This window comes from Cebidichthys violaceus, unplaced genomic scaffold (assembly GCF_023349555.1).
Source record: "Cebidichthys violaceus isolate CVI_PGR_0920_01 unplaced genomic scaffold, fCebVio1.0.p SCAF_11, whole genome shotgun sequence".
In the NCBI taxonomy this organism is placed as follows: domain Eukaryota; kingdom Metazoa; phylum Chordata; class Actinopteri; order Perciformes; family Stichaeidae; genus Cebidichthys; species Cebidichthys violaceus.
The window spans coordinates 46,223-60,000 of record NW_027176274.1 but is presented as its reverse complement, the minus strand read 5'-3'; the positions used below and the strand labels follow the sequence as shown (position 1 = coordinate 60,000).

General features: G+C 40.4%; 1 protein-coding gene across 1 annotated transcript in view; it reads left to right on the top strand.

Moving 5' to 3' along the window:
• The window catches only part of LOC137891407 (kinesin heavy chain-like), a 20,576-nt gene extending 7,804 nt beyond the window's left edge, over window positions 1-12,772 (top strand). Inside the window, exons 11-26 of the mRNA XM_068735989.1 lie at window positions 128-276; window positions 489-658; window positions 811-879; window positions 977-1,183; window positions 1,484-1,630; window positions 1,989-2,177; window positions 4,382-4,499; window positions 4,647-4,723; window positions 5,666-5,775; window positions 6,108-6,209; window positions 6,485-6,545; window positions 6,645-6,716; window positions 7,873-7,977; window positions 9,284-9,500; window positions 9,780-9,950; window positions 10,203-12,772. Coding sequence (XP_068592090.1) covers window positions 128-276; window positions 489-658; window positions 811-879; window positions 977-1,183; window positions 1,484-1,630; window positions 1,989-2,177; window positions 4,382-4,499; window positions 4,647-4,723; window positions 5,666-5,775; window positions 6,108-6,209; window positions 6,485-6,545; window positions 6,645-6,716; window positions 7,873-7,977; window positions 9,284-9,500; window positions 9,780-9,943 — 1,957 coding nt within the window. The 3' untranslated portion in view covers window positions 9,944-9,950; window positions 10,203-12,772. The remainder of the gene's footprint in view (window positions 1-127; window positions 277-488; window positions 659-810; window positions 880-976; window positions 1,184-1,483; window positions 1,631-1,988; window positions 2,178-4,381; window positions 4,500-4,646; window positions 4,724-5,665; window positions 5,776-6,107; window positions 6,210-6,484; window positions 6,546-6,644; window positions 6,717-7,872; window positions 7,978-9,283; window positions 9,501-9,779; window positions 9,951-10,202) is intronic.
• The last annotated feature ends 1,006 nt before the right edge of the window (window positions 12,773-13,778 follow it).

Genomic DNA, 13,778 nt, shown 5'->3' with positions numbered 1-13,778 from the left:
CTTGATGACTGAGTTATTAATCACCCTTCATCTCCATCATCTCTCACAACACCTCTTAACATCCATCCACCACCTGTTACCTATCAGACAAGTGAAAACACCTTCCTGTGTTGTTTTTGTGTTTTAGAGCTAAAACCATAAAGAACACAGTGTCTGTGAACCTGGAGCTGACAGCCGAAGAGTGGAAGAAGAAGTACGAGAAAGAGAAGGAGAAGAACAGGAGTCTGAACGTCATGTTACAAAAACAGGAGAACGAGCTGAAACGCTGGAGGAAAGGTAAACAGTAGAAGTGTTGAGTTACAAAGTTCTTCCACCAATGTGAGCTTGCATGACTTTAATTGGTCAAAGCAGCACTTTGTTCCAACAGCGGTCCCATTACAATGAATGAGGGGGTCTGAACCTTCCACCCTAGTCAAAACTAAAGTCATGAGCCTGGAGATGTTTAGCTCTGATTGGACAGGACTTTTCTGCACTCCTAACTTCTCCAGGTGAGTCTGTACCTGTGGAGGAGCAGCTGAGCAGCAGAAACAAGAAAAGCAGCAGTGAGACAACAGTAGTGATGGACAGCTTAGCCCCGCCCCCTGCCCCTCTGTCAGACGAACAGAAGACTCAGTACGAGACGCTCATCACTGACCTGTACCACCAGCTGGACGACAAGGTGAGTCGTACCTGTCCTATCATCGAGATTATAAAGTGAGTCTTAAATGTAACATCAGCTGTACCACAAGGAGAGTCTTACCTGTACTACCATCTTGGACCCTTTTGTTCTGTTTAAGTCTGTGATCAAAAATCAGCTGACTCATGTTTTAGGATGATGAGATAAACCATCACAGTCAGACGGCCGAGGAACTCAAACAGCAGCTGATTGATCAGGACGAGGTGAGTCTCATTGAGCGTTTCAACCTCTGCTCTATAAATCTCCATAGTGCTGTATCGATCAATGTAAACATCTAACCCTCATAATCCGATCATTCAGCTGTTGGTGTCGAGCCGTCAGGACTATGAGCGTGTACAGGAGGAGCTGTCGCGGCTGCACAGGGATAGTGACTCGGCCAAAGAGGAGGTGAAGGAGGTGCTGCAGGCGCTGGAGGAGCTCGCCGTCAACTACGACCACAAGAGCCAAGAAGTGGAGACCAAGAACCGCTGCAACGATCAGCTGAACGAGGAGCTAGCACGCAAAACTGTGAGTCCACGTGAAGAAGCAAAGATGGTAGGGTCTTTTATGGTAGGACGTTAGGGTGTTCAGATGTTAGGGTAGGATGGTAGGGAGTTAGAGTGGTAGGATGGTAGGACAGCAGGATGTTAGAATAGTTGATTTTTTTTTTTTAAGAAAAAAGAGGCCTTTTTTATAGGACAGAGGTAGACTGGAACAATGGGACACTCCTTTGTGCATGAGGCATCACCTCTACCAGTGAGCTATCTGGGCGCCCTGAGCTGTGTATGTTTGGTAGAGATCAGCTCTTCTTCTGGTCCTGTGTTTCAGGTGAGTCTGGAGGCGGTTCAGAGGGAGCTGGCCACCCTGAACGAGGTCAGTTCTCATCATAAGAAGAGATCAGCAGACATCCTTAGTCTGCTGCTTAGAGACCTTAGTGACATCGGCAGCGTCCTCGGTACCACCGACCTCAAAGCTGTAAGACTACAACTCTTCTTCTACTGTTTCACACATCACACTCATTTTACATGTCAGCCTGTGTGGCGTTGACTCCTGAATACTAACAGTGTGCAGGACTTCAACATTTTCTTTGTAAAAATATAAATCATCTATATATGCATGTATAGCAATGTTACTTAACACGCTAAAGTTTTACCTGATTTGTAAATGTCCAAGCCTTAACTAAACTTATCTTGTCATTTAATGGATCGGTCTGTAAAATGCTCGTCATCTCTTCCCCCCGAACCCAAATGGACGCAGTGAGGTTTACTACGGACATCACGACTACACAGCTTTGAATGAAGTGTGTCACATCAGAATCTTTCTGTCTCTTCAGATGACAGAGACAAGTGGAGTGATGGAGGACGAGTTTACCACAGCTCGTCTCTACATTAGTAAAATGAAGTCTGAGGTCAAATCTCTGGTGAACCGTAGCAAACAGCTGGAGGTCAACCTGACGGAGAACATCTGCAGGATGGAGGCTGATGAGAAGGAGCTCAACACCTGTCAGCTACTTGTCTCACAGGTAGTAGATTACGTTCAAAGTTCCAACCAGAGTTCGGATCAAAACGCTCTGGAACCGTAGAAATTCAGAGGTTCACCTTATTTAATGGATAAATGAATTGATTATAATATATTAAGATTACGATTATTCTGAGTTGTTGTGCCAGAGTACCCGCTATCCTGCAGCGTGTGTGAATCTTGCTGCGTACATCAGTGAGCAGAAGGCAACAAACGCGGCTGCAGCAGCGGCACTTGCTGACGATTAGGCGGATTTGGAGATCACAGGACTAGTAATGGTAACAGAGACATTGGTGCTGCCGGTGGCGGGGAGTCATTGGGCAGGCATGGTAAAACCTTCCCAGTTTTGCAGTAGTGGGTATGTAGCTTAGTTGGTTTGTTTGAGTATTGCTACTGCTCATGCTTAAACGTTTGTAAATGTACGTCATAGTTGACGTCACTAGTGGGGTTTCCCTGGATTCCCTATAGTGCTGTCCGGTGTGCGTAAATAATAATAATACATTTTATTTGTATCGCACTTTACATTTTTTTAAAAAATCTCAAAGTGCTACAGGCTAAAACAGGGCAGAATAAAATCACAGAAAAAGACACAGTAAAAAGAATCACATTGCTAAACAGAAAAGGCAGTCTTAAAGAGGAAGGTTTTTAGGTGTTTTTCTAAAAGCGTCCACAGACTGCGGTGCCCTCAGGTGGTCAGGAAGAATATTCCACAGACGAGGAGCAGCTGAGCACCCCATGGTGCGAAGCTTGGTTCTGGGTGAAAGGAGAAGGTAACCTTTTCCAGAGCGTAGATTGCTTGTGGAGGTTTGAGGGGTGAGCAGCTCTTTGAGGTATGAGGGGGCGTTGCCCTTTGTGGGTCTTATAGCGGGAAACAGGCACTTTAGTTTGGGAGAAGCAGTAAGTTGTATCTATTTTTTGGCATAGAGATTAGGTTCGTATCGCGAGTCAGAGATTTTCCTCTCGTCTCGGTGTAAAAATTGCAAATCAATGTAAGGTACGCTGTTGTCTGACTGTTGCACTTCAAGTAACTTTGATGCAAACGTTGCTCCCCTGGCAGGTTCAGTGGCGTTACCCCTTTGGGTTTCGTCTTGTTTTTGTTTTTTATTAGTGTTGTGGCGACCGTGGTTAGAGCAATCTTGCTCGGGAGCACATCCGTGGTTCTGGATGAGTCGCCAGTTTCTGGTTGCTTTCCCTCATCACTGGGCTTCAGTGCGTAATTACCCACCACCATTACCTGCATGAAGACTAGGGTTGAGTTTGTAGGTAGGTAGATTATGGTTAGGCAGTCAGCTAGAGGGGCTCCCCAACTTGTCACGACCTGACTCTGAAGCCATGACACTAGTTAGGGAGACGCAGACAGTTTGCAAAAGTAAGCAGTTTAGTAAACATAACACAAGATCAAACTCGGTGTGGAGTGGGCGAACGAGCCGTCCTCGTTGCTCCACGGGGTGAAGAGAGAGCGCCAGTGGTTGCCAGGAAGGCAGAGCTTTATAGTAGGAGCGCACTGGGCCCAGGTGCCTCCACTTAGGGCGATCACCACCTCTGGTACCTGCTGGCTTAAGGAACACACAAACCAGTAACCAAGATAGGGAACCGTCACACACCCCTCCATAAGAACTGGGTCCTGTAGGGGATCCCAGTATCAGAACATAACTTTCATACAATACTTTTTTGCAAAACAAACTCAAAAATACCCAAAATTGGCTGAAAACCCAAAACACAATACACTTTACCAAATGTCCTTAAGTTAACAGTCCAGCATCTCTTGCCCCAGGTTCCCACTCTAGCAACCGGTGCACCTTGGAAACATTTTAAACAGTTAGGAAGGAACAAGAGAACCAAGACAAGGAAAACATAGTAAAAAGCTTATTGCTGGGGAGCCCCGGACAATGCGTCTGCCCCCACGTTGTCAGTCCCCTTTACCAAAACTGGATCAGCTAAACTAGCTGCATGAACCTCACCAAGTGAAAGTGGCCCAGAGGTGCGCACATAATATGGCTTCAGTAAGTTTACGTGACAAAGCTGAGTCGGCATTCTACGCTGAGGTGTTGAAATTGCGTAATTCTGCGCAGAGATTTGTTTCAACACTGTATGCGGACCAGTGAACTTTGCCTGGAACGGTGAACTGACCATAGGGAACAAGGCCAGCACTTGGTCTCCAGGAGAAGTTATGGTCACTCGAGTACATCATGTTTATGCTTGTTGCAGCTTCAGGCGAAGATCGTGTCTCTGACAGACGACCTGCAGAGGGTCGAGCAGAAGAAGAGGAAGCTGGAAGAGAGTCAGGACGGTCTGATGGAGGAGGTCGCCAAACTCAACGCTCAAGGTCAGAAGTCTCAATCATGACAGGAAACACTGCTCTCTTATTGGCTGTTAACATCAAACACAGTTCAACAGATGAGACACGATTACAAATTAACACTGTGTGTGTGTGTGTGTGTGTGTGTGTGTGTGTGTGTGTGTGTATGTCCAGGTCAAATGCATGAGGTGACGGTGATGGACAAAGAGAAAGAACACATGAGCAGACTGAAGGATGCTGTTGAGATGAAGGTAGAAATCATCAGTGGGTTTCTGATCAAAGCAAAAGTACTACGAACGTCTACTAATTTACAATAATGATACAAATCTTACATCACAGGGAACATTTGTATCATTCAGGACCTTCATATTCTGTCAAAAAATGTAATGGTTTAAAGAACTGTTAAAGAAAAGTGTTCCTTCTTTATGTAATTGAAGTGAGTTAGAGAACTGAAGTGTTCCTTCTTTATGTAATTGAAGTGAGTTAGAGAACTGAAGTGTTCCTTCTTTATGTAATTGAAGTGAGTTAGAGAACTGAAGTGTTCCTTCTTTATGTAAATTAAGTGAGTTAGAGAACTTAAGTGTTCCTTCAATATGTAAATTAAGTGAGTTAGAGAACTGAAGCGTTCCTTCAATATGTAAATGAAGTGAGTTAGAGAACTGAAGTGTTCCTTCAATATGTAAATGAGGAGAGTTAGAGAACTGAAGTGTTCCTTCAGTATGTAAATGAGGAGAGTTAGAGAACTGAAGTGTTCCTTCTTTATGTAATTGAAGTGAGTTAGAGAACTGAAGTGTTCCTTCTTTATGTAAATTAAGTGAGTTAGAGAACTGAAGTGTTCCTTCAATATGTAAATGAGGAGAGTTAGAGAACTGAAGTGTTCCTTCTTTATGTAATTGAAGTGAGTTAGAGAACTGAAGTGTTCCTTTTTTATGTAATTGAAGTGAGTTGGAGAACTTAAGTGTTCCTTCTTTGTGTAAATCAAGTGAGTTAGAGAACTTAAGTGTTCCTTCTTTATGTAAATCAAGTGAGTTAGAGAACTGAAGTGTTCCTTCTTTATGTAAATGAAGTGAGTTAGAGAACTGAAGTGTTCCTTCAATATGTAAATGAAGTTAGTTAGAGAACTGAAGTGTTCCTTCTTTATGTAAATTAAGTGAGTTAGAGAACCTTAACTTAACTGTTGTTTTGTTCTGTAGAGAACTCTGGAGGAACAGATGGAGAACCACAGAGAAGTCCATCACAAACAGCTGAGTCGGTTACGCGACGAGATCGAGCAGAAGCATAGAGACGTCGACCAACTCAAAGAGTACGTTATTGATTATAATAACCGATCATTGACTGATGTGGTTGTAATCAAAAGTAATAGTTATATTATTGTCATTGTCTCTATCTTTTTTAAACACAGGTGTGTATGACAGCATTTATGTTTGCACTTCATTATGATGTCATAAGTGAATCTTCTTTTTTGTCACATTTAAGTCATTTGTTTTAGTCGAAAGACTAAAGTCGGAAGAAGATTTTCGTCCTAATTTTTGTTGTGCTTTTTCATTTTGATGACTTTTAAGCATTTGAGGCTACAACTGTATAAATGCGGTGGCAGTAATGGAGTATGAATAAATGCTGTGTGTGTTAATTCAGTGGGAATCAGGCTCTGCAGCTGGAGAACCGGAAGCTTAAGTCTGATTTTGACAAACTTAAAGCTGAGGATCAGAACAAAGGCCAGAAACTTCAAAAACTGCTGTAAGTTTGTCCCATTGTGCTCAACTTAGACTCATCAAGATCTCTGCTGCTTTCGGACAAACATCCGTTTGTTTGTTTGCTTCCATACACCAGTTTTTGAATACATATATATATTCAGTGGAAACACAGGATTAATTACAGTTGAAATATCTGTAATTAGTGTTTCCTATTGCCGGAGGTGTACAATTTGGTGTATAGATGAAACTAAAATATTTGGATAAAATATGAATAGCATCAGTCAGGTTGCTTTATTGAACTTTGTTTGTGTGATTAAGGTTCCTGAATGAGAAGAGAGAACAAGCCAAAGAGGACCTGAAGGGTCTGGAGGAGACTGTGGTAGGTGGATTATTATTTTTTTTTAAAAACATTTATCATATCTTGTCTGCAGAAGTGACACATCTGAGATCAGTTGAGTTATTGTTTTTCATCCAATAGGCCAAAGAGCTGCAGACGCTGACCACCCTTCGTAAAGTCTTCATCCAAGACCTCGGCACTCGAGTCAAGAACGTAAGAAAACCAGACAGTTCCTCTAAGCATTAAATCCACCAATAACAAAATCTACAAAACTTCACAGAGAACATTATCTTACAAAATTAGTAATTATTGAAAGTATTTAGCTTCGGAACAACCATCCAAAGTACAACCTGCAGGTTTCACCTCCCCTGCCGAAGTGTGGGTACAGCGTTGGGGCTGAATGTGAATTACTATTAAGGCAGGAGGCAGGACCATGGTCCAGGTAAAACCACGATACATGGAAACCTGTGAGGAGAGAGAGCACAAAGACTCTGAGGAAGAAGCAAAGTTAATAATGTGCATTAATGGGACATGAATATAAGTAAGAGGAGAGAGGAGCTCAGTGTACCATAGGAAGTCTTCCAGCAGTCTGGGTCTATAGCAGCATATCTAAGGGCTGGACTAAGGTAAACCTGAGCCAGCCCTAAATATGTACCGGAGTCAGCCGTAACTATAAACCTGAACCAGCCTTAACTATAAACCTGAACCAGCCCTTGTTGTATGAATGTTAGTTTGAGACCCGATGGGCAGGTGGCACCTTGATGGTAGCCCATGCCATCAGTGTATGAATGGGTGAATGATGCCATGTAGTGTTAAAGCGCTTTGAGTGGTCGGAAGATTAGAAAAGCGCTATTTACCATTTAGCAATAACTACTTGAAACACAATTACCAAAACCTGTAACTCGTGTACCAAACCCCTCAACCAATTCTGCAAGAATACAAACACATTTCCTGTTTAACACTCGGATTGCAGTTCTAATCCACACTTTTTTTCAAAACTCTACACACTTCTCTAATCTTCATCAATAAAGCTAGTTTTCACATGGAACACCCAATTTGAATGTATTCCTCACATTAGCAAACACATGTTGCACAATTGTTCAAAAAAGTTTAAAAAAAATAAAAAAGAATTAGCAATCAGAGCTTTAGCAGTAAAAGAGCCTCAGGTGAGGTCTTCTGTTTAAGAGCCATGGATGTCGACATAGAAGAGAGGGGCACACACGTCTGTTTTGCTTGTCAGCATTTTGTGAGGGGTTTAAAGAAACATAAAGGATCATTAAGGTTTCTTTGTGAGAGTAAGATGTTAGATTGATGTCAGTGGTGAACCTGAACATGAGCTTTGAGGTTTTCCTGTTTCTTGTTTAAACAGAGTTCAGAGAATGACTGCGACGAGGCCGGCGGCAGTCTGGCTCAGAGACAGAGGATCATCTTCTTAGAAAATAACCTGGAGCAGCTCAGCAAGGTCCACAAACAGGTAAGTGATCACACCTGTTCACCCTGATTACTGTTGTTAAACTCACAATCTTTACACTCACTTCACTTAATACGATGACAAAGGTTGGAGATTTGCTATCACTCACAGTCCTTTTCTAAACAATGGATCCTCAATTTAATTATATGACAAATGTAGATTCTCATTTCTAGCTGAAAACTATTGATTTTCCCAACTGAAATAACTGTGTGATTTCTTTTATCATCGTGTGTAAAGTTTCCCCACTTAATAACCTACATATATATATATATATATATATATATATATATATATATATATTAGGGCTGGGCAAGTTAACGCGTTATTATCACGTTAATGCATTCATTAATTAACGCCGACAATTATTATATTGCATTAACGCAGTTTAAAAAAAAAATACAATCCACACCGTTGATGTCAGCAAATCACCAAACCAGCGGTGGAGGAGTCTTCATCACTACGTTGATGCAGCGTGTGGAGAAGTAGAGATGAACTAAAGATGAGCTAACAGACGCCACAGAGAAGTGAAGAGATACAAACTGCAGGACAACTAGTGTTGAGAAGACGTGGGTCTGAGGAACGTTCTCAGGATCATGAATGACGTCACGTAGGAGCCTCCCTCCAGACGCACCGTCACCAGAAGAACACACGAGTCGTACGAAGAGGAGAGGACTACAAAAGAGACGGAGTCACAACGCGCACCGGCCGTCGCTCTCACCGGAGACTACCGGACATCGCCGGGTAACCGTCGCCACCTCTGAGTTACGGTGCATTATGTTGATGAACAGTGGGAACTGCGTTCACATGCTCTGACTGTATGAAGACAGAAGACACACATGTTGATGAAACGTGTGGAACATTGTATTCATGTTGCACAGCAGTGGAACGTTTAGGTAAAGTCACACACTGAGCACAGATAGTAGAAATATAACTGATACTGTGTGAAGAATACTGCTGTTAAAAAGAACCTGATCTGTTTAAAGTGATTCAAACCAAATGTTATTGTACTTTTGTTCATATAGCAGTACTTTAAAATACAAGTGAGCAATACACTGCTTTTGAATTCATTATTGAACTTTGTTGATAACAATGAGATTAATCGCGATTCAAAATTGAAATCGTTGCCCAGCACTAATATACTGTATATATATTGTATACACACACATCTACATAGAACTCTGTTCAATTCACCTTTAAATGCACACCTCTCAATAACTCGATGAAACAACACCAACTGTTAGTCCAGCCTGCTGTTTGACACGACATCTGTCTAATTTAGTTTGTAAATTTAACCCTTTTAATCCGTCAGCTTGTGCGGGACAATGGAGACCTTCGCTGCGAGCTACCTAAGCTAGAGAAGCGTCTGCGGGCCACAGCAGAGCGGGTGAAAGCTCTGGAAGCTGCCCTGAGAGATGCCAAGGAGTCGGCCGTAAGGGATCGCAAACGCTATCAACAGGAAGTGGACCGCATCAAAGAGGGTGTTCGCTCTAAGAACGTCTCTAGGAGAGGAAACTCTGCTCAGATAGGTGAGGACATGTTTGTTACAGCCCACAACTAACTAAACATTCTAATGAGTCAGATCTTCAGGACTAACTTGAGGGCGGTGCCAGAACAAAGGTTATTAAATGTAAAGGGTTCATCCTCTGAGGACTTTCCAGGATTTTAGTGTAACTGTGTCTTGAAGATGGCTTAGGTCACCAGATGAGTTGTTCGGGTTAGAGTTAACACTTTGATGCGTCAGACTGAATCTGGTCAATGTTTGAAGAAGTCAACAGCTGATTCACCTTTCACCTGTCTCTATGTAGCCAAGCCAATCAGAGCCGGACATCAGCAGCCGTCCTCCTCTCCATCCATCAGACCGACCATCCGAGGAGGAGGGGTGAGGTCCAGTCCACGGCATCACTCCCCCCGACAGCAACCACCTCAACAATCGGAAAAACAACAACCCCATCAGAGCCACATCAAGTAAGCTACAGGTGAGTTACAACCACAGCAACCACAGCAACCACGTCAACCACATCAACAACCATGGATCTGGGAGAGACTGTGGGATTAGAGAGGGTCTCCATAATTATAACTTCAATACAATCTGTCCTTAAGGTTTGGGAGTCGTACTTCTTGATGTCAATATATATGTTCAGTATGTTGTGTTGAATAAACGGTGTGTTGATCAGCTTTGTTAACATCAAGCTATATAAACAAAAGTGAATCTCTTCTTGTCTTCACAGGTGGCAGACAACATGAGTCTCCTTTTCTGTGGGTCTTTGAATTTCTGAACTCTCCTGCTCTCACCACTCTGCCTTTACTGGAACCAGACTCCGTGTTTACACAACTTCCCACCTTAACAGCCTGCAAGTGCTTATTTCCTCGTCTGAGTCTGTTCTTTTGTTTTTGCTTGTTCTGACCAAGTTAGTTCAGTTCGCTGAGTTAAATAATGAGTAAATAATAATGTTAAATGAGTTAAATAATGGCTTTAATGATTTAATTAAGTTTAACTGTTAAATTAGTTAAATAATGGGTTTAATAACATACAAATGATAATCATAATTATGTTAAATTAGTTAAATAATGGGTTTGATAAGTTAAATAATGAGTTAATAATATGCTAAGTTAAATTAGTTAAATAATACTTTTAAAGTGGCAACAGACAACTTGCATGTATGTATTTTTTGTATCCTCGAATTTGCTGAAGCATTGTATTGATATTGTTCAGCCAGTAATGACCTGCTCAGGAACTACAGATGAAAATTAGCTCATGAGCTAACTCCGACATATTTAAATTAAGGTAGGAACAGAAATGTTGATTAATATGCACTGTCCCTGGTAAATAGCTCAGCATATTTGGTGCCGCTGTCACAAACAACTGGATGTTATAACAGAATATAGCATTAAATGGACTGAATCATTGGTGACAAGCGGGCTGGTGGCCATCTGCAGCTCGGAGTGTAACCTGTGAAACAGCTGTTTTCTCCAGGAGATCGTACCTGAAGACAGAATTGCATAGTGAAAGTGAAGCTTATAGGAAATCAATCTAAAACGCAAAGGTGTCATTAACACAACCATTATTTGCATTGCGCAATCAACATTTACTTTATAAGGATAAGTTAAATACAAAAAAACTTGTCTATTGCCACTTTAATGAGTCAAATGAGTTCAATAAACAGTTGAATAAGTCAATATAGAGTTTCTATCTGCAGTTCACAGGAGTTGGATGATAATTACTTTACATGCTGTCTTTCGGTTCTCAGATGTCGATCCATGAGTTATTATGGAAAATCAAAATTTTTAGAATAATAAATCACAAGTTTGGAGTAATAAAAATAAAAGTACTGCAGGGAAATAATTAGATGCTAAGTAAACATTTCCACATTTTCTTTCCAGCAAAATTCCCTGTCACTCAATTTTCAGTTACAAAGTTACAATTAAGATTTTGGCTAATAGCTCAGAATTTTCACATAACAATTTTGAAATAATGTGGTCTTAAAGGTGATAGTGGTGACCTATAGATCTGAAAAAAGTTGACATAATGAATTATCTTTGTACAGTTGCTAGGGTTAGGGTTAGTCTAACCCTTTATGCTCAGCTCAGTAACTTATATTTCCTCCACAGTATTTATGTATCAATAACAGCTGTACAGAATAATTCAAGTAGCTGTTTACATCATGAACTGCTTCTGTGCTTTGATGAATGTATACATCGGCTTTTTAGTGATATATCTTTAACACTTTACACTGTAAACTGTGCACCGTTCATCATCTGGAAAATGTTTCCTATCAGGAAAATGAATACATGAACAGTTAGGAATGATAAAATAAAACCAAATATCGTGTAGAACTCATTGTAATGTACTCCTTCCACTGTTAGGAAATACAAATCTGTGATTTTAGGAGATAAAAGAAATAATTGAACATTATTCAATTATGAATTTTTCTTCTGATGAACCAAGTTTATGGGAGGTGGAGGGTCGTCACATTATATAAACCCTGATATTAAAATTAACCCTTTATATGGATATATTATGACTTTCCTTAGAGATTCACCTCCCCACACACACACACACACACATATATATACGTATATATGTATATATATATATATATATATATATATATACATATATATATATATATACATATATGTATATATATATATATATATATATATATATATATGTATGTATATATTATTATGGATAGAATACTATATATTTTTTTTTCTCTTAACATTTTGACTTTCCTATCACAGTGACCCTAGATAGCATGTCCAATATCATATTTTGATTTTATAAGCCAAGTATATGACAATATATTTAAGTAAGTAAGTGTAAAACAATAAATACATAAATAAAAAACAGAAGTTATGGTTAGCCAAATCATTTTTAACTTGGAAATTCCTTAATGATTTCCATATTGCCCTATCAATTGAATTGTAGCCCTATAATGATGCAAATTACGTTTTATTATTCCTAACATTTTATGATGTTTTTATTTTCCTGGACTGAATGTTTTATCACGCTGATGTTGTGTTTTTTAAATAATAGTTGTTTTTATAGACTTATTGAATGGATTTCTTTTTTACTTTGTTGAGACAGTGTTCATCAGCTGAGATTGTTTCTATCTGTGTAAACTTTCTACAGTGTTGATCTGCTGCTCTGTTTTCTTATAAGTGTTGTAAGTGAAATTATCTGAAAACGTCATGAATATTATTCTAAGAAGCACAGTCTTTAAGACCAGGTTGTTGTTGAACCAGTGTTTGCCTGTCTGTGTGCTTTATGTATTATTAAAGTGTAGTTCTGTTACTGTATTTGTGCAGTTATTGTGTTATGTTGACAGAAACCTAAAATGATGGTTGTGAACAGTAAGGTGATATAAACCTGCTCACTTCACCACTACGGTTAGAAAAAGCTGAATAGAACTTAATATTTATAAGACACAACTGAAATCTGTGTCACAACAGCTATCTGCCAAATGTTTAAATGAGTGACAGGAAGTTCTGATCAGTACATTCACACAGGCAGAGATTAAGATCAAACCAATCAATAGCCTAATGCAAAACTAAGAAAGAAACATTAAGTAGTCACAAACGATGAACATCAAAAGCCAAAGTAAAGAGCTGGATCTTGAGCTTTGCTTTGAACAACTCAGTATTGTAGTCACTGGTTGAAGTACCCACATGGACCAAGTATGGAGCATGGACTGGTAGCTGGAGAGGTAACAGTTTTCCTCCTGTGCACTGCCGAGGTGCCAATGAGCAAGGCACCGGACCCCCAGAGAGCTTCCGGCTGCTGTGTAGTAATAGCTGCCTATCAGGGTGGGTTAAATGCAGAGGCTTTATTTCACTGTGTGGACATTTTCACAATTCACTGTGGATGGGTCAGAAATAGTATTCCCAGTTGGATTAGTAGCTAATAATGTTTATAGTGCAATAATGGAATTTGGGTCTATGGCAGTTGTTTTGATATTAAATCGAAGAAGTATTTTATCCCCGCTGCAGAAGGAAATTTGTAGCTTGTCTTTCTTTCCTTTCATTCGACAAAATATTTAAATGTTGACACTAGTGAACAAATCTCATGACGTTGCAACGACCCTCCTCCCACATACTAGGTGCTGCGGTTGTGTTTGATTATCTGTTGCAGGTGCTGATTGGAGGGTCGTCGCCTGAATGAGTCACACTGGAGCCGGTGTGGTTCTGCCTTTAAATACCATCTTCATTTGGCAGTCTCGCTCTTTGGGGAGAGGAGATCCTGTCAGCCACCAGCATTTACACTGTTCTTTGGGTTGTTATTTCTGTTATTGCGTATTCAC